The sequence below is a fragment of the Gigantopelta aegis genome, chromosome 13 (assembly GCF_016097555.1).
Source record: "Gigantopelta aegis isolate Gae_Host chromosome 13, Gae_host_genome, whole genome shotgun sequence".
Lineage (NCBI taxonomy): Eukaryota > Metazoa > Mollusca > Gastropoda > Neomphalida > Peltospiridae > Gigantopelta > Gigantopelta aegis.
In genome coordinates this window covers 39,613,565-39,640,129 of record NC_054711.1, presented here as the reverse complement: position 1 = coordinate 39,640,129, position 26,565 = coordinate 39,613,565, and the positions used below count along the sequence as shown (strand labels likewise).

Here is a 26,565-nt window from a genome sequence, read left to right as displayed (position 1 = left end):
AGGCCAGTACCTGCGCCCATGACAGGCGTGCGCTACAACAGCTGGCTTTGAATGTGCACGTTAAACCCTCTGACCTGACCTGACCTGACCTGACCTACAGGACTGCTATGACATGACCGTTATGGAGTGGACATTTTCAGTGAATAATATTCATTATTTATTAAACTTGCTTTAAAACGGCAGTGGAAAATTATGTTGTTTGTTATATGTATGACAACATACATACTTGTAAGCGAGGTAACAAAATGTTTTCGTCATCCGCATCATTTCAAGGGACAAATTAAAGTTATCGCGATTACTTACGCGTGTATGTACCTATGTGTATGTCAGTTCACGCTTTTACACGTGTAATGATATCTCACAACCAACACCATTAGCCTATGTTGCAGGTAATCCGCAAAAAAACGCCCAATCTATTTAACTTACTATACCTTAGAAGAAGAGGGAAGCCCCTGTGACGTCATTCAACTAAAACAATAACAAGTTCGTTCGCTACTTGGAGTTTGAAATATTACCAATCTTTTAATTTCATTTCATTTCAACTTATTTTCGTGCTTATATCCAATTAAGGTTCAAGCACGTCGTCTTGGGCACGCACATCATCTATCTTGGCTGTTTGTCCAGGACAGTGGGTTAGTTGTTAGTGGTTAGTGAGAGAGAATAGGACGTAGTGGCCTTACACCCACCCATTGAGTCGATAAAACTCGCTATTGGTGGGAGCCAGTACCGGGCTGCGAGCCCTGTACCTACGAGCCTGATGTCCGATGGTTTAACCACGACACCACCAATGACGGTACCACTCTTTATTTCAAGGGGCACGAAAAGGAAACAACTCCAATTAAACTTCTGCAGACAGCCAACACACTATATGCTATGGTATTCAGTTCCAGATGCAGGCACCACCCCCTCCACCCTCCCCTCCCCCGTTTTTGTACCATAATTATAGGACTCCTTTCAGCATTGCATAACCTAACAGTCAAATCAGTTCTGATTTCAATAAAATAGAATAGAGAAAGGGGACACACTTTTCAGTGGAATTATATTCGACACTCAATGACTGAACTGAGGCATCAGTGGGCCCATTGGGCTATTTCTCGCTCCAGCCAGTGCACCACGACTGGTATATCAAAGGCCGTGGTATATGCTATTCTGTCTATGGGATGGTGCATATAAAAGATCCCTTGCTGCTAATCGAAAAGAGTAGCCCATGAAGTGGCGACAGTGGGTTTCCTCCTCCAATATCTGTGTGGTCTTTAACCATATGCCCGACGCCATATAACCGTAAATAAAATGTGTTGAGTGCGTCATTAAAGAAAACATTTCCTTCCTTCCAATAACTGAACTAGTGGTGTGATACCTCAATGGGCGACAGGCAAATATAAAAGGTGTAGTGGGGAGAAAATAGATGTGAACCAGGCGCGGTGGTGTAGTGGTGTAGAAGCCACCAGACTTCAGACTGGTAGGTGATGGGTTCTGATCCCGGTACCAGCTCCCAACCAGAGCGAGTTTTAACCACTGAATGGGTAGGTGTAAGACTACTATACCTACCCCCCCCTCTCTCTCTCTCTCTCTCTCTCTCTCTCTCTCTCTCTCTCTCTCTCTCTCTCTCTCTCTCTCTCTCTCTCTCTCACGCACACACACACACACACACATACACACGCACACATGCACACACATACACACACACACACTAGCCGCCAACCCTAGTTCCTGGACAGACAGCCCAGGTAGCTTAGGTGTGTGCCCAGGACAGCGTGTTTGAACCTAATTGGATATAAGTACGGAATTAATTAAAAGAGGTGTGACTGGGAAGCATGACCACCCCCCACCCCCACACCCCCTATGCTGCAATCTCAGCCGCAATTGTTTTCACTCTGTAAATAGTTGACTGGGCATCTGGAACTTTGATACGGAACTCTCTTCTTCGGTGCCATGTAACCTAGAGTACCAAGGCAAATGAGGGGCACCATGGCCAGTGAAGAGGGATCAAGGCAAATGAGGGGCACCATGGCCAGTGAAGAAGGATCAAGGCAAATGAGGGGCACCATGGCCAGTGAAGAAGGATCAAGGCACATGAGGTGGACACCGCAGAGACAGACTATACATACCGACGTCCAAAAGACACTTAAGCTTGGAATTGTATTATAGAAAAGCAACAAACGGTAGTCGGATATGAAAGTGTCATGAAGTTCAACATCTCGGGCCTAATTCACAAAGGTCTCTTAGGCTCTGCTAGACAACAAAGAATCCTCTTTGCAAGTCTTTTGGAATTGCACTGCGAGATCGCAAAGAGAGTGAATGCCCGTCTCACACACTAATTATGAAAGAAGGAATGTATGGCCTTCGTGGATTAGGTGGACATAATATATATATATATATATATATATATATATATATATATATACCGCAGAGACCGACTATACATACCGACGTCCAAAAGACACTTAAGCTTGGTATTGTATCATAGAAATTCAACAAACGGTAGTCGGATATGAAAGTATCATGAAGTTCAACACCTGAGGCCTAATTCACAAAGGTCTCTTAGACTCTGCTAGACAACAAAGAATCTGGATTTCAATATGAGTAATGGTACTTCCGGTTATAGGCCACAACAAAATGGTAAAAGTTATGCAAACACATGTACCCACTATTACCCCCAGCAAATGGGTTGTCTCAACGCATCCATGTCTGAAATTCTGTATGTTGTTCCCGTGCAATGCGTTCTCACCATGGGTATAAAAAGTGTGCATGATTGCCACCCACATTTTCACGCACACTTCAGTTGAAACTGCGTCAAACTCTGGTAGATTATAGTGAAACATACGCCGTAGTCTTTAAAAACTAGAGTCTGTCATTTTAAAATCTGCTTTCGTTTTCGCTTCAGGTTGTCCCTGTTACGACGTCCCCACCAAGCGATGTGTGGAGCCAGGTCAGCCGTTCAATGATGGCTGTAACATGTGTCGGTGTGGTCCCAACGGGCCCAACATCTGTACCATGAGGGCATGTCTTCCAAAAGACATCCTGCGCGCGCAGGGGCCTGCACCATAGACACGCCTGTGCCACGCCCGTGCCACGCCCGTACCACGTGGTTCTACCAGTGCGTTTCATTGGTCAACACCATCACACCAGGATATATAAACCTGACATCTGTATCGGGACCTGTCCTGCCAACTGACAAATCAGCCAGTTGCTAAAAAAAATTATTCAAAGTGGCTTCAACATTTAGTATTAGAATACTACGTTTTTCTTTAGATGAACAACTTTTGAAACAGTTTTCAAGGAAGTACTCTACATGTCTGAAAAACAAATCGTGATCAAGTGTGAGCCCTGCTGTGTAGTTGTAACGGAGTTGAAGGTGTCGGTGAATAATATTCAGCATCTAAGAAACGAGCATTGCCATTACAGTACAGAAGGCCTAGTTAGTTGTAAACTTGTGTCTAATCTTTTTTTTCTTTTTTTTAAAGTAATAAAATAGGTTTCAGTCATTGCAGTATAAATGTGTCGTTGCCTTGTGCAGAGCTTACGTGTTTATTAGATCGTCAGCTGGGAGGGGGCAATCCTCACCCACCCCACCCGGGTGGTATTTGTGACCATTTGTTTTTAGAAAGCCCAAGACATAGAAAGGTGAAATGCATGTGTTTGTCTTCTGTAAACGGGTTATTTTGGCAACAAGGGATCAAAATAAAAGCCATTTTTCCTTCTTTGAGCCCTATATTTTGAGTTTAGGGGTATGATTACTTAATGCTAAATAACAATAGCCAAACCTGTCTAATTTGGTTTCTTTTTGTAATAATAAATAAGTTTTCTATATCAAGCAGGTTTTTTTTCAAAATGCCAAGGTGAGTGAGAGCGTTACAAAATTCAAGATGGCCACAATTCCATGTTATATATCATAGGGAAGCGCGGTACTATCGGTATGCCGATATATTATGATTGAAAGGGTAAATAATACATGGTACGATACATCGCTCCTGTACCGATACTCGGAAATTTCCGTATTTCAATTTCGTTGTCACTCGGAAATAACCGATCTCTTCGACTGGTTTCCTTTACTGTTCAAGTGGGCAGAACGTAGCCTAGTGGTAAATCGTCCAACTGGTAAAGCGCTCGCTAGATGCGCAGTCGGTTCAGGATCGATCCCCGTCGGTGGACTGGTATATCAAAGAACGTCGTATCTGTTATCCTGTCTGTGGGATGGTACATATAAAATATCCCTTGCTACTAATTTAAAAATGGAGCGTGTTTCCTCTCTGAGACTATATGTCTATATTACCAAATGTTTAACATCCAATAGCCGATGATTAATAAATCGATGTGCTCTAGTGGTGTCGTTAAAGTTACAGTCTCTGGATACCATATTATAACATCATGTACAAATATGAAATACAAGCTCAAATGCACTTTTAAAAACTTGTGTGTGTTTGCTATCAACGGATATCGTCAAAAGTATACGCTCGATTTGTCGCCCGTGCCGCCATTGCTCGGCAAAGCACAAACGACAGCATGTTGTCAGTTTCAGTTAACACGTGCGTTTGCGGATTTGAAATTGTAGGTGTCATCTCAAAAAATGAAATGAGAAATCTTGCGCTGTACGAAGAACGTTCGGTTCAGGATACGGTACTAGAGTCTTTCGTTAAATCCGGTTTGATCTTAACAACGTATTATTGACAATTGTACCTTCCTATTTCAGAATTAATATTTTATAAAGTGTTAGTAGAACTTTCAAAGTTTAGTTTGTATATATACTAAAGCAGGCATTAGACGTTTTCACTTCTCAATTTTACCAGTGTTATAATCAACAAATTCAAAAAAATATTCTTTCGTATGGAAAGGGTAAAGTTTGTTTTGTTTAACGACATCAATGTTAAAGCATATTGATTTATTAATCATCGGCTATTGGATGTCAAACATTTGGTAATTTTGACATAAAATCTTAGAGAGGAAACGGGTATATGTGAAGTGGAGGGTATTGGGGGTCGAAACACTTACCTGCCCAAGCTAAACAAAATTGAAATATATTTTTTGGGGGAGCATGACGCCATATAAACTTCGCTCAGCACAGTCTGTAACCCCCAACACTGCTAAAATCCCTGCACACGCGCCTTGGAAACCCGATACATTTTTTTTGTTTTTGTTTAGCAAGGGATCGTTTATATGCACCATTCCACAGACATGACATCTCATACTATGGCCTTTTATATACCAGTCATGGCGCACTGGCTGGAACGAGCCCGCCGATGGGGATCGATCCTAGACCGACCACTTTTATAGGTCTAAGTAATGAATAGAAATAACATATAGCCTTGATAAATGATACGTAAATTGAATACACCGACCTCTTCCTCTTCCCTTAGAGCATTACATAAGTATTGACATCCCCTCACATGTAACGCGTATGCCAACCGATGGCCACTGTTAAAATTTCAAAGCAAATCCCCCACCGACATCTGGAAAGATGTTGTACCATACCTCTATGGATATAAATCTGTTTTGGGGACATGAGACGACCCCTCAATCAAAAAAGAAAGAAAGAAAGAAATGTTTTATTTAACGACGCATTCAACACATTTTATTTACGGTTATATGGCGTCAGATATATGGTTAAGGACCACACAGATTTTGAGAGGAAACCCGCTGTTGCCACTTCATGGGCTACTCTATCCAATTACCAGCAAGGGATCTTTTATTTGCGCTTCCCGCAAGCAGGATAGCACAAACCATGCATCACTGGTCGGTGAAAGTGGTTTACACCTACCCATTGAGCCTTGCGGAGCACTCACTCGGGGTTTGGAGTCGGTATCTGGATTAAAAATCCTATACCTCGACTGGGATCAGAACCCAGTACCTACCAGCCTGTTGACCGATGGCCTAACCACGACGCCACGTTACGTCCCAGTTCTTCTGGCGTCCCGCTAATTGAAGAAAAACAAAGCTGGCCATTGCGTTTGTTTTTGACCTAGATAATGTAGATAAGCGAGCATTGCCAAACTATAGCGATGTGGTGGACCTTTTATGTACCAAACAGAACTGGATCATCTATTCTAAATACTTAAATAATAAAAATATTCCAGGGACTTAATAAAACGTTTGCTTTGTTTAACGACACCACTAGAACACATTGATTTATTAATCATCGTAATTCTGACATAGTCTTAGAGAGGAAACCCGCTACATGTTTCATTAGTAGCAAGGGATCTTTTAGATCTTTTATATGCACCATCCTACATACAGGATAGCACATACCACGGCATTTGATATACCAGTCGTGGTGCACTGACTGGAACAAGAAATAGCTCAATCATCAATGGGCCCACTGGCGGGGAACGATCCTACACAGACCGCGCCTCAGGCGAACGCTTTACCACTGGTCTGTGTCCCGCTGCCTTATTGTAATGAAGTCCGTAAAAACTAACACAGTTCTGTTTAAACAACACATTTTTATTAACTGAATACAAGAACGAAATTCAAGAAAACGAATGAATGTATGAAATGTATCATGACCTAGTTATCGTGATATGTATCTTATTAGGATACGAATCGTATCAGGATACGTATTTATCCGAATACGAATTGTATCACGACATGCGTCATATCAGGATTCGTATCGTATCTGATACGTATCGTATCAGGATATGTATTTTATCAGGATAGGAATCGTATAGGAGTAGGTATCGTATAGAAGTAGGTATCGTATAGAGGTGCGTATCGTATAAGCATACGTATCGTATCAGCATACGTATTGTATCGGCATGCGTATTGTATTTGGATACGTCTTGTATCAGGGTACGTATTATCGGGAAAGGCATCATGTCGGAATATGTATCGTATAGATTAAAGTTAAAACGTTTTTTGGTTAACGACACCACTTGAGTACATTGATTAATTAGTTATCTGCTATTGGATGTCAAACAGTTGTTAATGTATCGTATAGACAGGCGTACGTATCGTATCGGGATACGTATCATATAGACAAGCGTACGTATCGTATCGGGATACGTATCGTATAGACAGGCGTACGTATCGTATCGGGATACGTATCGTATCGCGATCCCGTGTACAGTTACTTCGCACACTGCGGGTCTGTCCTACAGACTGGGTAGCCAGTGGATGGACAGGTGCAGAGTCTGCAGTCTGTAGTTCTGTACGTCTGACCAGTGGAGAAACAGCGTCTAGTTGGAGCGTCATAACACCGGCAACCTAGCATCAAAACACACACACACGAACAATTTAGTCATTTATTCTTAACTGGGACACCGAGAGAGAGAAAGAGACGGAAAGAGAGGGGGAGGCAGAGATAGGGAGGGAGGTGGAGAGAGAGACAGAGGGAGGGATGGAGAGGGAGGGAGAGTGACAGAGGAAGAGAGATAACAGACAGGGGTGGAGGGACACAGAGAGGGGGACAGACAGAGCGAGGCAGGGAGAGAGGAAAAGATAGTAACAACACTGACAAAGAGGAAGGGAGCTAAAAGAGAGAGAGATGGAGAGACACACACTCAAAGAGAGTTACTGAAAGAGAGCGATAGGGAGAGAGAGAAAGATAGTGACAGAGAGGAAGAGAGATAAAAGGGAGGGAGACGGAGACAGAGGAAGGCAAAGAAGGTAGGCAAGCATAATACCATAAATCAATTGGGGGAAAATACGTGGATTTGATCTTATTTCGTTTAATTACCTGTAGCATGAAAAAAAAAATATATTTTGGATAGTTTTTAAAATAATTTAACTCGGAATTTTATAGAAAAGTTCCTGCAAAATCAAACCAGATATAGAGGTAAGCCAACTGTTCATAATACGTGCGTTTTTTCAAGATCCAACCAGTCGTCCGTGACTGGTATATCAGTGGGTGTTGTGTCACGGTGAAGTGATTAGAATATTGTGTAAATATTTTATTTCTGCTCTGTGTATAACCTTGATGTGATTGATGTGATTTTAAATATTTTAATACTGTATTATACCAATATTATTTAGACGGTGCTGCCGGTAATCTGACGCAGTAAACTGTAGGCTCACTGTCTAATATATATAAAGCTTAACCAGTCATCCTAGAGGACCTAGGTAAACTGTAGGTTATTGTCTTTATTGTGATAGGTACCAGTATTAATTCTGTGTTACACGTTACTGAATGAGTAGTTAAGGGTTAATTAACAATTAACCAGTTAGGAATAGAGTTGTAATTCCTTTATTTATTAAGTTCCCCTGGCAGCGTTTCTCAATTATCACACGTTACTGAATGAGTAGTAAGGGTTAATTAAAAATAACCAGTTAGGAATAGAGTTGTAATTCCTTTATTAATTAAGTTCCCCTGGAAGCGTTTCTCAATTATCACACGTGTGGGTGTTGTGTCACGGTGAAGTGATTAGAATATTGTGTAAACTAGACACCTAGAGATTAACTAATTAAGTGATCAGTTCTGGGTTGTTATTATTTGTTATTTGTTGTTGTTAATTAACTACTGCGGCAGTACATTTGTCAGTGTAGTATTAATACAGATTCCAAAGTGTATTGTGTTTTGTTGTGTTTTCTAGTGAACTAAACGTGCTATATTACATATACTTTATATAAGATCTTATCTCTGATCATACCTAGACGAGCCACTCGGGTTTTTGAACTGCCCGTTACAGAGAGATCTAATAGATATACAGTTAGGAGAGATATTTGGATAATCGTGTTTCATTCAGTTACGGGTATTATAGGATCCCCGTGACAGGAGTGAAAATTGGGGCACTCGTCCCGGATCTGAAACGGGACATGTATATTTAAAAAAGTATTGTTTGTAAATGGGGGCTTTATAAATTATTTTTACAAATTAACTAGAAGTAGCAACGTTGTTCACTAGAAAATTAATTAATAATAAGTGCGTCATATCTAAACATGGATAAGAATTTGCTGGATAGGCCTACGCTCAGTGTAGTTGGAGATTAAGCGAGCACGTAAGGCCGAGTTAGTTGAAATCGCGGGTGAGCGAGAAATCGATTTAACATCAGCTAAATCCTTAGGTGATATAAAGACAATTATTATCCAGGAAGTTTTTGGTGATAGGCCTGTTATGGAAGACAGTGAGATTGTTCCAGAGATAGAGATAAATGAGTTAAGTGTGGAACAACAATTAGCTTTTAAAAAGCTTGAGTACGAAAGAGAAGAACGTGCATTAGATAGAGAAGAGAGAGAGAGAGAGAGAGAGAGAGAGAGAGAGAGAGAGAGAGAGAGAGAGAGAGAGAGAGAGAGAGAGAGAGAGACAGAAGAGAAAGAGAGGGATAGAGAAAAAGAAGATAGAGATAGGGAAGAAATGGTTTTAACATGTCGGAGGCTTATAGATCAGTGCCTGTATTTGATGACCAGGAGGTAGATATGTTCTTCCCACTTTTTGAACGGGCCGCTAAGCAGCTAAATTGGCCGCAGTCTAAGTGGACATTGTTAGCCGTGTCTAAGTTTAAGGGGAAGGCTAGTGTAGCTTATAATTCAATGAGTGATGAGCGAGCAAGTCAGTACGACCTAGTTAAGGCTGCAGTGTTGAGGGCTTATGAATTACGACCTGAGGATTATCGTTTACGGTATAGCGAGTTGAGAAAAACGCAGGGTCAGTCTTATAGTGAGTTTGTGGCTAAGAAGGCAGGGATGTATGATACATGGGTGGTGTCTCATCAGGTAGAGTCATATACCGAGTTACGGGAGTTGTTGATCTTACAGGACATTAAAAATGGATTACCAGTTAGCTTACGTATTCATTTAGAGGATCGTGATGTCAAAAAGATAGAGGAGGCAGGCATAGTGGCAGATGATTACGTGTTAATACACAAAGCTCAGGCAGTACAGGGTAGCTCTATACAACAGGGTGATAAGAAGAAATTTCAGCCAGGGTTTTCCCGGGAAAGTAACTATCGGGGAGAGTCTTCTAGTTGGTCAGCTAGTCAGGCAAGGAATGTACCTGGTGGGCAAAGTAAGGATAAACCTGCATCATCAGCCAATGCACGAACTTTTCGTCCACATTGCAGTTACTGTAAAAAGGATAACCATCTTGTCGGGGACTATTTTAAAAGGAAACGCGATAATGCGCAAGTGGTCGGTTTAGTGAGGTCAGCTCCGCTAGTGAGAGAGTTAATGGTTAGTCCCATGGCAGAGAAAGTAAACCCGTATGTGTCCACTGGTATGGTTTGTGATGTGAAACAAGAATTGAGTCCTAAGGCAATATCAATCTATCGAGATACCGGGTGTAGTCAGTCACTGATAACGTCAAAGTGTTTAGCTGGTATTGAGAATTCAGATACAGGACGTAGTTTGGCTTTAACCTCGGTTACTGGAGAACATATGGTTGTCCGGTTACATAACGTTTTCTTGTGTTCGAAGTTTGTGACGGGACCAGTCATTATGGGTGTTGTGAAGGACTTGCCTGTTGAAAACATAGGAGTTTTGTTGAGTAATGATTTGACTAGTCAGTGTTGTCAGCCGAAATATGACCAATTGTTAATTAAAAACAGCCCTTTACCAATAGAAGAGAGTGAGGTTGATGAGATTAGATATCCTGCGTGTGTAAAGACTAGGGCTATGGCCAGAAGGGTAACACGAGACCCAGAGGATATTTGTGATTTCTCTGATACGTGTGTGAGCCATGAAACTGGAGTGGATGAGGTTATCAGTAAAATGGTAGATAAGTCAACTGAGGAATTAAATGTGGTGGAACCTGTTGATCTCCCGCAGAGTGGAAATGAACCAGTTGTGTTTGATAGAAGGGACTTACCTTGTAATAGACAAGAGTTAGTTCTAGAGCAGGGGGCTGATCCAAATTTGTTGGCAGCTCGCACTACATTGTTAACTGAGGGTGAGAAGGAGGATCAGATGGCAGGTTAAGATATGGACAAGAGAGTATTAATGAATAAGAGAGTTAGAGATAGGAGGTGGCAGGCGACCGAACTAGCTAGGAAGCAACTGAGCCATGCTCAGAGCAAAATAAAATCAGTGTTTGATAGGAAGGCTAGGAGTCGGGAATTTAAACCAGGGGATAAGGTGCTGCTGTACCTTCCCATTAAACGGGGTTCATTGCAGAACAGGTATTTCGGGCCCTATGTTGTGCACAAACGAGTTAATGAGACAGGGTATGTGATAAACACTCCTGATAGGGTTAGGAAAAGTAGGTATTGTCACATCAATTTGCTAAAAGGTTATTTTGCCGATAGTTCCAGAGTTACCGGTCCAAATTGAGAGTCACTCAATTTCCTGTGATGACGTCAAGACTGCAGAGAGAAAATTAACCAACAGCCAGATTCTAGCAGATTTGAGCCCCCAGCGAGCAAAGTTGACTACATTGATACAAGACAATGTTTCCATTTGTCAGGACCTTCAAATGGTTACCAATACCTTAAGCCAGGATGTGCGCTTGGAACCCGACGCTACACCGATTCGACAGCATGCCTATCGGAGAAAACCTGGAAAACGTGCGACACTGAAAAAGAAGGAAACGAAGTTCCAGTGGTCAGATGAATGCGAGAAGTCATTCAACCGTCTTAAGCAGATGCTCTCCTCGTCTCCCGTGATGGCAGCAACAGACTACCGAGTGCCTTTCAAGCTGGCTGTGGATGCCAGTGACGTGGGAGCTGGAGCTGTGCTGTTCAGAGAGGACGAAAATGGACTGGACCATCCTGTAAGTTTCTTCTCCAAAACGTTTGACAATCACCAGGTGAACTATTCCACTATAGAGAAGGAAGCTTTCGCCATGGTACAAGCTCTGAAGCATTTTCAGATCTACGTGAAATCGGCAGTGCATTAAGTGGTGGTCTTTACTGATCATAATCCGCTCACTTTCATTCACAGAATGAAAGCCACCAACCAGAGAGTTTTGAGATGGAGTCTTCTTCTGCAGTAATTCCCAATTACCTTGAACACATCAAGGGCACATCTAATGTAATCGCTGATGCCCTGTCCCGAAGTTGAACGTTATGATAATGTGTTGACATTCTTGATTTCTGTTTTTTTATATATTTTATTTGTATACCAGGGACTCAGAGACTCAGTGTGATTACTGGTAGTCACCTTATTACTATGTGTTATAAATGCCCGGATGCGTCGGTTAACGCACCTTTGTTTTAATGTAGTATATTTCCCTATTCCTAGAGTAGAGGAAATATCCTTTTTCAGGTGGGGGTGTGTGACGGATCACTGGTCGATGCAAGTGGTTTACACCTACCCATTGAGCCTTGCGGAGCACTCACTCAGGGTTTGGAGTCGGTATCTGGATTAAAAATCCCATGCCTCGACTGGGATCCGAACTCAGTACCTACCAGCCTGTAGACCGATGGCCTACCACGACGCCACCGAGGCCGGTCTAGTTAGTTTCAATCAGAGCGTCTAGACTGGATGTGTGGGTCTGTAAAACGCATGGAAGGAAGGAAGATAATGATTTATTTAACAACGCACTCAACACATTTTATTTAACGTTATATGGCGTCAGACATGGTTAAGGACCACACAAACATTGAGAGAGGAAACCCGCTGTCGTCACTTCATGGGCTACTCTTTCCAATTAGCAGCAAGGGATCTTTTATATGCACCATCCCACAGACAGGATAGTACATACCACGGCCTTTTGTTACAACAGTTGTGGAGCACTGCCTGGAACGAGAAATAGCCCAATGGGTCCACCGACGGGGATCGATCCAAGACCAACCGCGCATCAAGCAAACGCTTTACCACTTGGCTACGTCCCGCCCTCTGCAAAACGCATGGGGTCAGCTGCGTGAAAGAATTGTATTGTGGTGTATATGCCCAAACCACAAGCCGTAGACACAACAACCGGACCGCACGCACGCGCTGCGTCCAATCTATATGAGCTTTAACGGTCGTCCATGTAGTTTCATTTTCTCTCTGATCACTGTTACCTGGGGCTGGTGGGAGAATGTGTGTGTGGGGGGGGGGGGGGATCTTTTATATGCACCATCCCACAGACAGGGTAGTACATAACACGGCCTTTGATATACCAGTCGTGGTGCACTGGCTGGAACGAGAGAGCGAGCGTAGACGATGATTTATTAAGCAATGTGCTCTAGTGGTGTCGTTAAATAAAACAACCTTTAACTGTTACCTGTAGGCTGACAGCTCTTCCTGGTGCATGATATAAACCCATTGTTACACGTGCACGAATTGCACCCGTCTGTTGCCGGGAACACCTGGCTATGTTGATAGTGAGTGCCACGTGCTGCGTAGTAACAACTCCGATACCCTGTCAACAAAACAAGTAAACAGTCCATACAGTTTTAAAGTGAGTGTGTTGATAGTGAGTGCCACGTGCTGCGTAGTAACAACTCCGATACCCTGTCAACAAAACAAGTAAACAGTCCATACACTTTTAAAGTGAGTGTGTTGATAGCGAGTACCACGTGCTGCGTAGTAACAACTCCAATACCCTGTCAAGAAAACAAGTAAACAGTCCATACAGTTTTAAAGTGAGTGTGTTGATAGTGAGTGTCACGTGCTGCGTAGTAACAACTCCGATACCCTGTCAACAAAACAAGTAAACAGTCCATACAGTTTTAAAGTGAGTGTGTTGATAGTGAGTGTCACGTGCTGCGTAGTAACAACTCCGATACCCTGTCAACAAAACAAGTAAACAGTCCATACAGTTTTAAAGTGAGTGTGTTGATAGTGAGTGTCACGTGCTGCGTAGTAACAACTCCGATACCCTGTCAACAAAACAAGTAAACAGTCCATACAGTTTTAAAGTGAGTGTGTTGATAGTGAGTACCACGTGCTGCGTAGTAACAACTCCAATACCCTGTCAACAAAACAAGTAAACAGTCCATACAGTTTTAAAGTGAGTGTGTTGATAGTGAGTACCACGTGCTGCGTAGTAACAACTCCGATACCCTGTCAACAAAACAAGTAAACAGTCCATACAGTTTTAAAGTGAGTGTGTTGATAGTGAGTGCCACGTGCTGCGTAGTAACAACTCCGATACCCTGTCAACAAAACAAGTAAACAGTCCATACAGTTTTAAAGTGAGTGTGTTGATAGTGAGTACCACGTGCTGCGTAGTAACAACTCCAATACCCTGTCAACAAAACAAGTAAACAGTCCATACAGTTTTAAAGTGAGTGTGTTGATAGTGAGTGTCACGTGCTGCGTAGTAACAACTCCGATACCCTGTCAACAAAACAAGTAAACAGTAGTCCATACAGTTTTAAAGTGAGTGTGTTGATAGTGAGTACCACGTGCTGCGTAGTAACAACTCCAATACCCTGTCAAGAAAACAAGTAAACAGTCCATACAGTTTTAAAGTGAGTGTGTTGATAGTGAGTGTCACGTGCTGCGTAGTAACAACTCCGATACCCTGTCAACAAAACAAGTAAACAGTCCATACAGTTTTAAAGTGAGTGTGTTGATAGTGAGTGCCACGTGCTGCGTAGTAACAACTCCGATACCCTGTCAACAAAACAAGTAAACAGTCCATACAGTGTTATTCATTTCAACTTATTTTCGTGCTTATATCCAATTAAGGTTCAAAGCACGCTGTCCTCAGCTATCTGGGCTGTCTGACCAGGACAGTGGGTTAGTGGTTAGTTAGTTAGTGGTTAGTTGGTTAGTGAGAGAGAGAAGAGGGTATAATGGTCTTAAACCTACCCACTGAGCCCTTAAGAACTCGCTCTGGGTTGGAGCCGGTACTGGGCTGTGTGAACCCTGTACCTACCAGCCTGTAGCCCGATGGCCTAACTACGATGCCACCGAGGCCGATATCCTGTAAACAAAACTAGTAAACGGGCTGAACAGTTTTAAACTGAATGTGTTGATAGCGAGTGCAACGAAAACAACAATAACCAAAACAAGAATACCAAGGGTACAGGGTGACTACTAGCAACAACGATTTGACTGGTTGAAAACGTTGACAGGGTTGTGCAGGTTACTGAAATAAAACAAACTTTTGGGAAACCATTGTACCCTGTCCTGGACAGAGGGGCCGGCCGGAGCCCGGCGCTTGTGCCCATGACAGGCGTGCGCTACATCAGCTTGCTCTGAATGTGCACGTAAAATTCTGTGACCTGACCTGGCCTGACCTGACCATCATACCATATATAAACTTTAAGCGCTGGTTACGCAGTGGCGTAGCCAGGGGTGGGGGAGCAGGGGGGGGGGGGGGCATGCCCCCTCCCCCTCCCCCCCATTCCCGGGAAATTAGGGGTGATCAGTGGCGTACTCGATATCATTGTTTACTTGGCTGCCAGGTGCTCCCCCCCCCCCCCCCCCCAATATAAAATCCTGTCTACGCCGTTGCGGTTACGCTAGTGTTAAATATAATATAATATTGAACTTGGTCGGCTAGAGGTTTCACCTGCTTGTCGACACGGTGTTTTCGTACAGGTTACTCTGCTGTTACGGCACCTACAGGTGTTACATCCGTCCACGGCTGGGAACGTCTGCAGGTGTCGGTAAGATGTCCGTCGCGGTGCGTAGTAACACGACTGGCCTCCTGTAACGTGTAATACTTTGATTATTGTTCAGTGAGAGAGAGAGAGCGAGCGAGAGTGAGAGAGAGAAGAAAGAAAGAAAGAAAGAAAGAAAGAAAGAAATATTTCATTTAACGTCGCACTCAACACATTTTAGTTACGGTTATATGGCGTCAGAGAGAAAGTAGCCAATGATTTATTAAGCAATGTGCTCTAGTGGTGTCGTTAAATAAAACAATCTTTCACTGTTACCTGTAGGCTGACAGCTCTTCCCCGGGAAATTAGGGGTGATCAGTGGCGTACTCGTTATCATTGTTTACTTGGCTGCCAGGTGTTGAGTGAGAGACAGACATACAACATACATACAGACAGTCAGACAGACAGACAGACAGACAGGCAGATAAACAGGGAAAGAGATATGATAAGACTACTCTTGCCACTGGCATATCACACTCAATACCATGGCCTTTAGTGACCAATCGTAGGGGAGTGGATGGAGAGGGACCATATACAAGTTTAGAAATTTATTCGTTTATAAGTAATTTTAAAACAAACTGATATTTATTCCCATGATAGACATATTAGAATGTTTGACAGCTCTTTACACAGTGTTTTAAATTAATTAAATATATTAAGTGTTATATTGGTGTGAATCATCTCTTTACGATTGTCCTTAGTTCAATGGATCCATCGAGGTGGTTCGATCCTGTCACGCAAGCACTCAAGCGAGCACTCAACCTACTGAGTTAGATTCCCCCCTTAAGAAAGAAAGAATTTTTTTTAAACATTACACTACCTGCTGGTGGAAGACATCCTCTCTTGGTGCACAAAGCATCACCGTTCACACAGGTACAGGAGTTACAGCCGTCAGCCGCCCGGAATCTCTCACCGTGACGGTAAGACGTGTTGGTTGGAGCATAACGACATCCTCGAGACTCTACAAGACCAAGTATTATAGGTTACAATATGACTGTTCTCGGTGGTGTGGTAAGGCGTGTTGGTTGGTGCATAGAGACATCCTGGAGACTCTACAAGACCAAGTATTATAGGTTACAATATTACTGTTCTCGGTGGTGTGGTAAGGCGTGTTGCTTGGTGCATAGAGACATCCTGGAGACTCTACAAGACCAAGTATTATAGGTTACAATATTACTGGCCTCGGTGGTGTGGTAAGGCATGTTGGTTGGTGTATAAAGACATCCTGGAGACTCTACAAGACCAAGTATTATAGGTTACAATATTACTGGCCTCGGTGGTGTGGTAAGGCGTGTTGCTTGGTGCATACAGACATCCTCGAGACTCTACAAGACCAAGTATTATAGGTTACAATATTACTGTTCTCGGTGGTGTGGTAAGGCGTGTTGCTTGGTGCATAAAGACATCCTGGAGACTCTACAAGACCAAGTATTATAGGTTACAATATTACCAGCCTCGGTGGTGTGGTAAGGCGTGTTGGTTGGTGTATAAAGACATCCTGGAGACTCTACAAGACCAAGTATTATAGGTTACAATATTACTGGCCTCGGTGGTGTGGTAAGGCGTGTTGGTTGGTGCATAAAGACATCCTGGAGACTCTACAAGACCAAGTATTATAGGTTACAATATTACTGGCCTCGGTGGTGTGGTAAGGCATGTTGGTTGGTGCATAAAGACATCCTGGAGACTCTACAAGACCAAGTATTATAGGTTACAATATTACTGGCCTCGGTGGTGTGGTAAGGCATGTTGGTTGGTGTATAAAGACATCCTGGAGACTCTACAAGACCAAGTATTATAGGTTACAATATTACTGGCCTCGGTGGTGTGGTAAGGCGTGTTGCTTGGTGCATAAAGACATCCTGGAGACTCTACAAGACCAAGTATTATAGGTTACAATATTACTGGCCTCGGTGGTGTGGTAAGGCATGTTGGTTGGTGTATAAAGACATCCTGGAGACTCTACAAGACCAAGTATTATAGGTTACAATATTACTGGCCTCGGTGGTGTGGTAAGGCGTGTTGCTTGGTGCATAGAGACATCCTGGAGACTCTACAAGACCAAGTATTATAGGTTACAATATTACTGTTCTCGGTGGTGTGGTAAGGCGTGTTGGTTGGTGCATAAAGACATCCTGGAGACTCTACAAGACCAAGTATTATAGGTTACAATATTACTGGCCTCGGTGGTGTGGTAAGGCGTGTTGGTTGGTGCATAGAGACATCCTGGAGACTCTACAAGACCGAGTATTATAGGTTACAATATTACTGGCCTCGGTGGTGTGGTAAGGCGTGTTGGTTGGTGCATAGAGACATCCTGGAGACTCTACAAGACCAAGTATCATAGGTTACAATATTACCAGCCTCGGTGGTGTGGTAAGGCGTGTTGGTTGGTGTATAAAGACATCCTGGAGACTCTACAAGACCAAGTATTATAGGTTACAATATTACTGGCCTCGGTGGTGTGGTAAGGCGTGTTGCTTGGTGCATAAAGACATCCTGGAGACTCTACAAGACCAAGTATTATAGGTTACAATATTACTGTTCTCGGTGGTGTGGTAAGGCGTGTTGCTTGGTGCATAAAGACATCCTGGAGACTCTACAAGACCAAGTATCATAGGTTACAATATTACCAGCCTCGGTGGTGTGGTAAGGCGTGTTGGTTGGTGTATAAAGACATCCTGGAGACTCTACAAGACCAAGTATTATAGGTTACAATATTACTGGCCTCGGTGGTGTGGTAAGGCGTGTTGGTTGGTGTATAAAGACATCCTGGAGACTCTACAAGACCAAGTATTATAGGTTACAATATTACTGGCCTCGGTGGAGTGGTAAGGCGTGTTGCTTGGTGCATAAAGACATCCTGGAGACTCTACAAGACCAAGTATTATAGGTTACAATATTACTGTTCTCGGTGGTGTGGTAAGGCGTGTTGCTTGGTGCATAAAGACATCCTGGAGACTCTACAAGACCAAGTATTATAGGTTACAATATTACCAGCTTCGGTGGTGTGGTAAGGCGTGTTGGTTGGTGTATACATAATATAGTATTACATAACTAGTGGATTCCATGAAATACAAAAAGTTACCCAAAGTATGAATTAAAATCACATTTGGTTTATAGCATTTGCATCATGATTAATATAAGACTACATCATATATATGCGGTCATGTGTGATAGAAAAAGTACACCCAGATATTATAGGCGTTCCAGCATTAGGGGGCAGTTGGCCCTCCCACCCATTCGCCCCCCCCCCCCCCCCCCTTGTCTCATACGCTAATATTTCCACGTGTACCTCGAGGTGTGTGCATGCGTCACTTTTCCGGGTTCCATGTCTCTGCCAATTGAAAGCCCGCGCGCTAATTGAAAATGGCCGTTTGAGTTTGATTAACTATCGCTATGTACACTCACTATTGCACTGCTTCTGACTGCAGCTCACGTTCCACATGAAACACATGCACGTGTTGCATCCATCCGGGGCCCTCCAGACGTCACCATGCGGGCGGTACCTCCCCGAGGCCGGGTCGCGACACATCAACCATGGTGTCCACCAACAATCTGAAAGATGGGAAGAGCGGGGGGCAAGAAGAGTGATCATTCTGTTTAAAGACACCTCAGCACATTTTAAAGACGCAGATTCTAATTTCAACCCGTAAAAATGGACACTAAATTTTAGTTAATCTACAAACCTGTAACACATTTGGATAATGTTACAACAGAGTGAAACCAGAGTTTGTGACGTTAAAACCGGGAAATATCTTTAAAAATAGACTAGAACTCGAATCAATAACAGCTACTTCACAGACGCATGTGCGTTTTAAAAAATGTGATCATTCTGTTTCAAGACACCTCGGCACATTTTAAAGACGCAGCTTCAACCCGTACAAATGGACACTAGTTAGTCTACAAACCTGTAACACATTTGGATAATGTTACAACAGAGTGAAAGAAGAGTTTGTGACGTTAAAACCGGGAAATATCCTTAAAAAATAGACCAGAACTCGAATCAATAACAATTACTTCACAGACGCATGTGCGTTTTAAGAAAATATTAAAAATTGATTTTGTGGTATTAAAAACAACACGATGACCAGAAACACTTTGGTTCTACGGAAATGGATAATTTAAACAATAAAATATAAGTAATGTTTGATTTCAGTGATCATAAACGGCTCTAATAGAGAAAAATATGCTGCAGTGTTTAAAAACAAGGATCTGTCCTTTAAACTAAGCAAAAAAAGTTAAAGTGTGTTTTGTTTAACGACACCACTAAAGCACATTGATTTATTAATCATCGGCTATTGGACGTCAAACATTTGGTAATTTTGACACGTACATATAGTCATCAGTTTGTTTTTTGTTTAACGACACCACTAGAGCACATTGATTTATTAATCATCGGCTGCTGGGTGTCAGACATTTGGTAATTTTTTACATATAGACTTAGAGAGGAAACCCGCTACGTGTTTCCATTAGCAGCAAGGGATATTTTATATGCACCATCCCACAGACAGAATAGCACATACCACGGCTTTTGTCGTGGTGCACAAGTCGTGGTGCACTGGCTGGAACGAGAAATAGCCCAATGGGTTCATCGGCGAGGATCAATGCTAGACTAACCTCGCATCAGGCGAGCGATTTATTACTGGACTACACCCCGCCCCTAATTTGTCCTATCAGAAGTTTCAATACCGGCCTCGGTGGCATCGTGGTTAGGCCATCGGTCTACAGGCTGGTAGGTAATGGGTTCGGATCCCAGTCGAGGCATGGGATTTTTAATCCAGATACCGACTCCAAACCCTGAGTGAGTGCTCCGCAAGGCTCAATGGGTAGGTGTAAACCATTTGCACCGACCAGTGATCCATAACTGGTTCAACAAAGGCCATGGTTTGTGCTATCCTGCCTGTGGGAAGCGCAAATAAAAGATCCCTTGCTGCCTGTCGTAAAAGAGTAGCCTATGTGGTGACAGCGGGTTTCCTCTCAAAACAGTGTTAGAATGACCATATGTTTGACGTCCAATAGCCGATGATAAGATAAAAAAAAAAAAAGCACTGTGCTCTAGTGGCGTCGTTAAATAAAACAGAACTTTTTCAATCTTTTCACAGCGTAAGAAGGAAAACGAAATTCTCTATTCTGAACAGGAGCGCGACCTAGCTCAGTGGTAAAGCGCTTGCTCGATGCGCGGTCGGTTTGGGATCGATCCCCGTCCATTGGGCTATTTCTCGCTCCAGCCAGTGCACCACGACTGGTATATCAAAGGCCGTGGTATGCACTATGTGGGATGGTGCATATAAAAGTTCCCTTGCTGCTAATCAAAAAGAGTAACCCATGAAGTGGTGACAGCGGGTTTCCTCTCTCAATGCATGTGTGGTCCTTAACCATATGTCCGACGCCATATAACCGTAAATAAAACATTTCCTTCCTTCCTTGTTCTGAACAGAATACGAAATTATCCGATAACGTTACAAAATACTCTAGATCGTGTTGAATCCTTGAAGAATTATCTCCCATTTCACGTTACTGATTTGAATGTGGTCAGTTTGTTTTGTTTAACGACACCACTAGAGCACATTGATTAATGAAGGAAGGAAAAGAGGAAATAGTAAATTTAACGACGCACTCAACACATTTTATTTACGGTTATATAGCGTCGGACATATGGTTAATGACCACACAGATATTGAGGGAGGAACCCGCTTGATGGGCTACTCTTTTTGATTAGCAGAAATGGGATCTTTTATATGCATCATCCCATAGACAGGATAGCACATATCACGGCCTTTGATGTACCAGTCGTGATCAGCTATTTGATGTCAAACATTTGGGAATTCTGACACATAGTCGTCAGAGGGAACCTGTTACATTTTTTCTAATGTAGCAAGGGATCTTTTATATGCACTTTCCTACAGACAGGAAAGCACATACCACGGCGTTTGACCAATTGTTGGAACGAGAAAAAAAATCTGTTCAATGGATCCACCGAGGTGGTTCGATCCTACGATGCAAGCACCTCAAGCGAGCACTCAACCGACTGAGCTAAATCCCGCCCCCTGAATTAGGTTGGATTACGATGAATACTTTACCGAACGGAACAAATATTAAAACTTTAAAATTGGCACTGACGACTGAGAAAGATCAGGTATTAGTAAGCATGTATAAATATTGTTCCAGGATTTTAATGAGGCGCATCTAGTTGTTTTGGCTTTACGAGTGGGTTGGGGGGGGGGGGGGGGGGGGGGGTCAATCAGCAGGTTTAATAAAAGGACGCGTTAAGATAAACTCCCTCCCTTTGTAAAGAAGTTTGTGAAAATGTTGTTAATTGTGAACGGTACTCAACTATGATGTGTGTACGTGTACGGGTCGCTATATCCGCTAGTACAGGTACAAATGTACTGATTGGTATTATTGTCCAGTCGGCGGGCGGGACGCAGCCCAGTGGTAAAGCGTTCGCTTGATGCGGTTTCGGATCGATCCCCGTCGGCGGCCCGATTAGGTAATATCTCGCTCCAACCAGTGCACGATGACTGGCATATCAAAGGCCGTGATATGTACTATCCTGTCTGTAGGATGGTGCATATAAAAGATCCCATGCAACTAATGGAAACATGTAGCGGGTTTCCTCTCTATAACTATGACACAAATGCCAAATGTTTCACATCCAATAAATCAATGTGATCTAGTGGTGTCGTTAAACAAAACAAAAAATTACTTTTTTATTGTACAGTTATGTAGTGTTGTAAAAGATGCATTCATTCCATTCATTTCATCCATTCAATCGGTCGTTCATTTGTTCTTTTGTTCATTTATTTATTCATTCATTCACTCACTCATTCATTCATTAGTTAATTCTTTCGTTCGTTTGTTAATTTATTCATTAATTCACGCATACATTAATTTCTTCAATCCATCCATCCGTCCGTTTGTTCGTGTATCCACCCATTCGTTCATGCAGTCATCCATTAATTCATGCATTAATTTATTCATCCATCCATTCATCCATCCATCCATCCATCCATCCACTCATCCATCCATCCATATATGCATGTATCCATCCATACATACTTCCGTCCATACATCCATCTATCCATCCATCCATAGATACATCCATACATACATACATACATACATACATACATTCGGCCATTCATTATTTCGTTCATTTATTAATTCACACATTCATTGGTTAATTATTTTGTTTATTCACCCACCAATCCATTAATTCATTCATCCATTTATTATTGGAAAATGTATTCATGAAACTATCTATCCATACATCCATAAATTCGTTTATTCTTCTGTTCGTTTATTTATTCATTCATTCACCCATTCATTCATTTATTTAATCCATCCGTCCGTTTCTTCATTCATGCATCCACCCATTTATTTATCCATCCATCAATGCATTCCATCATCCATCCATCCATCCATCCAATCATTCATTCATCACCCATTAATTTATTCATTCAATCATCAACCCACCTATCCACCCATCCAATCATTATTTCATTCATCCATCCATTCATGCATCCATCCATATATCCAATCATTAATTCATACATTAATTCATTCATTCATCAATCACCCATCTATCCAGTCATTCGTCCATCCATCATCCATCCATCCATCCAATCATTCATTCATACATTAATTAATTCATTCATTCATCCATCAACCCACATATACACCCATCCATCCATTCATGCATTCATCCATCCATCCATTTATCCATCATCCGTACATCAATTCATTCATTCATCCAGCATCCGTACATCCAATCATTCATCCATCCATCCATTCATCCATCATCCGTAAATCCAATCATTCATTCATCCAGTCATTCATTCATCCATTAATTCATTAATTAATTCATCCATCAACCCACCTATCCGCCCATCCATCCAGTCATTTATCCATTCAATCATTCATTCATTCATCCATGCATTCATTCATTCATTCATTCATTCATCCATGCATTCATCCATCCATCCATCCATCCAATCATTCATCCATCCAATCATTCATTCATCCATTAATACATCTATCCACCCATCCATCTATCCCTCAATCCATTAATTTATGTTACAATGGGGAAAAAAAATATCTCACCTGCACTTTGAACACAGAATGTCAGCGCCAGTGCTACAGTGACAAATTTCATTGTTGGCGTGTAACCCGATCCGTCAAGCTATGCAGTGTTTAAATATATATATACCCTCCCCATCCCACCTAGGCCTAATATTGACACTGATTGACGCACTACATTTGTTAGTCCTATTAATGAATGAACTACGAAATAAACCAGTCAGAAACAGACCAGTGAATTACATCTAGGGCTTTTTTGTTTCCACCCGGAAGTCAAATAGAGGTTTATTTTGAAATTTAACACGTGTGTGACACCTGTTTATTGATACATGTAACAATGACTTAAAGGACAGTCCTGAGTTTACAACCATGGTAGAATGTTTCCGACCAATAGAGCCTTTTCGATGACGTAAAACATACAAGTTAGATACATTTTCTTATTTAGAATATCAGTGTCTATATTTACAAGGTGTTTGTTGTTGTCCTAATGCTTGTAGTAGCCCAAACTGGATTTTACCTCCCAATAATTTCGTACTCACGAAAAAATATAGATGACGAATTAAAATAAAAATTGAGTTTTACAAACTTTAGTATACGGCCGTGTGCAGCTAACTTTCTTAGGGGTCGAGTCAACCTCCCTCAAATTTTTTTAATGAAATTCTTTGAAGCAGGCATGTTTCAAAACCGACCCCCCCCCCCAACCACCACCACCACCACCGCACCCCCTACCCCCCCCCCCCCCCCACCACCACCACCTCCAAACTCGTTTGAAGCTTTATCTTTCTTTCTATAACGTAGTTTCTTGAAGGACAGTAAATTTCATACTCCACAGACAGGACAATACATACCATGGTCTTTTGGCGCACTGATTCTTACATTCAGTGTTCTATTTAAATCAAACTCTCTTATATCCGGCACTATACTATATTGTTGAGTCATTGTATGTAAGGAATGTGGGGTTGGCTTTGTGGGTTGTTTTTTGTTTTGTTTTTTGTTTGTTTGTTTTTTTTTTTTTTTTGGGGGGGGGGTGGGGGGGGGGTTTTGTTGGGGGGGTTGTACCAATGACCTGTAAAGCTGTAAAGCTCTAGGTAAATAAAGAATTGAATTGAATTGAATTGGAGAACATGTGTTATAACGAGAAAGAAAATTCTAAATCCATCAAGATCGATCGATCCTACATGCCGTCGCAGTTCAGGCCTCAAGAAAGGTGTTTGTAGAAAATATCGACTCATATATATATATATATATACTGATGGAAACAAGGCAACACGTATTAAACAGAAACAGCAAATATTGACTGAAACGTACACCCACATCCACAGCGTCAGGAAGTTAACCGTGTTACTGGCAGGCAGTATATCCAACGGTATCAACATTCAGTCCCACTCTACCGCTCTCGCTCCAGCCAGTGCACCACAACTGGTATATTAAAGGCTGCGGTATGTTGCGTCAGACATATGGTTAAGTACCACACAGATATTGAGAAAGGAAACCCGCTGTCGCCACTTCATGGGCCACTTCTTTCGATTAGCAGCAAGGGATCTTTTATATGCACAATCCCATAGACAGGACAGCACATACCACGGCCTTGATGTACCAGTCGTGGTGCACTGGCTGGAGCGAGAAATAGCCCACTGACAGGGATCGATCCCAAACCGACCGCGCATCAAGCGAGCGCTTTACCACTGGACTACGTCTTGCCCCCCCCCCCCCCCCCCCCAAAGTCCGTCGTTAAATAAAACATTTCTTTCCTTCACTCTACCTCTCTTTGTATGTTATACAGTGACCGCCTGATGCGTGGTAGATCTAGGATCGATCCCCGTCGGTGGGCCCATTGGGCTATTTCTCGTTCTAAAGTTAAAATTTGTTTTGTTTAACGACACCACTAGAGCACATAATTAATTTCAATTGTCTTCCTCGTTATAACACGTGTTAGAGGAAACCCGCTACATTTATCCTAATGCAGCAAGGGATCTTTTATATACACTTTCCCATAGACAAGAAAGCACATACCACGGCCTTTGACCAGCTGTGGTGCACTGGTTGGAACGGGACAATTTCTCGTTCTAGCCAGTGCACGACGACTGGTATATCAAAGGCCGTGGTATGTGTTGGTCTGCCTGGGATGGTGCATGTAAAAATCCTTTGCTACTAATGGAAAAATGTAGCGGGTTTCCTCTCTAAGACTATATGTTAACAATTACCAAATGTTTGACATCCAATAACCAGTGATTAATAAATCAATGTGCTCTAGTGTTGTTGTTAAACAAAACAAACTTTAACTTTCTTTTCTCCATAGCTGATTATTAATAAATAAAGTGGTGTTGAACAAAACAAACTGTAATTTTAATCTTATTTTCTCTATAGCCGATGATTAATTTAAAATGTGCTCTAGTGGTGTCGTTAAACAAAACTCACTTTAACGTTAACTTTATTTTCTCTATAGCCGATGATTAATAATCAATGTGCTCTAGTGGTGTCGTTAGACAAAACCAACTTTAAACTTCTTTTCTTCATAGCCGAGTTAATAATCAATGTGCTCTAGTGGTGTCGTTAAACAAAACGCCTCAACCCCACTTTACATCTCTGTATTTCATACAGGCATATTTATTTATTTTGAAAAATTAGTTTAACTTCTTTTCGTGCTTATATTCAATTAAGGTTCAAGCACGCTGTCTTGGGCACACACCTCAGCTAGGTTAGTTTAGTTGTTAGTTGTTAGTGGTTAGTGAGAGAGGAGGGTGTAGTGGTCTTACACCTACCCATTGAGTCGATAAAACTTGGTGGGAGCAGTGGCGTAGGCAGGATTTTGTATGGGGGGGGGGGGGGCACCTGGCAGCCAAGTAAACAATGATATCGAGTACACCACTGATCACCCCTAATTTCCCGGGACTGGGTGGGAGCCGGTACCGGGCTGCGAACCCTGTGCCTATACCAGCCTCATGTCCGATGGTTAATAACCACACCACCACCCAGGCCGGTATACAGGCATAACTCCTCAAGCAGCGAACTAAATTTGGTCTAAAATACCACGTGTTGCCTTATTTCATGTCCATCAGTATATACACACACAATCATACAC

The 26,565-nt window shown here is 42.2% G+C and overlaps 1 protein-coding gene across 1 annotated transcript; it reads right to left on the bottom strand.

Annotated features, from left to right (window-relative positions):
• Positions 1 to 6,420: 6,420 nt before the first annotated feature.
• Positions 6,421 to 23,631, bottom strand: LOC121387869 (kielin/chordin-like protein). Its single transcript, XM_041519098.1, has 6 exons — positions 23,508 to 23,631; positions 18,813 to 18,959; positions 16,222 to 16,362; positions 15,311 to 15,448; positions 13,070 to 13,207; positions 6,421 to 7,197 (listed from the first exon to the last, which is right to left on the bottom strand). Exons 1-6 carry the CDS (start codon positions 23,557 to 23,559, stop codon positions 7,061 to 7,063), a joined length of 753 nt encoding a protein of 250 aa, XP_041375032.1. The 5' UTR covers positions 23,560 to 23,631; the 3' UTR covers positions 6,421 to 7,060.
• Positions 23,632 to 26,565: the final 2,934 nt, after the last annotated feature.

Excerpts from the sequence above, each read along its gene's own strand:
- LOC121387869 (XM_041519098.1), bottom strand. The coding sequence starts at position 23,559 with ATGAAATTTGTCACTGTAGCACTGGCGCTGACATTCTGTGTTCAAAGT. Across the intron at positions 18,960-23,507 it reads ATTCTGTGTTCAAAGTGCAG|ATTGTTGGTGGACACCATGG; the intron begins GTGAGATATTTT and ends CCCATCTTTCAG. Across the intron at positions 16,363-18,812 it reads CAGTCAGAAGCAGTGCAATA|AGTCTCGAGGATGTCGTTAT; the intron begins GTGAGTGTACAT and ends TTGGTCTTGTAG.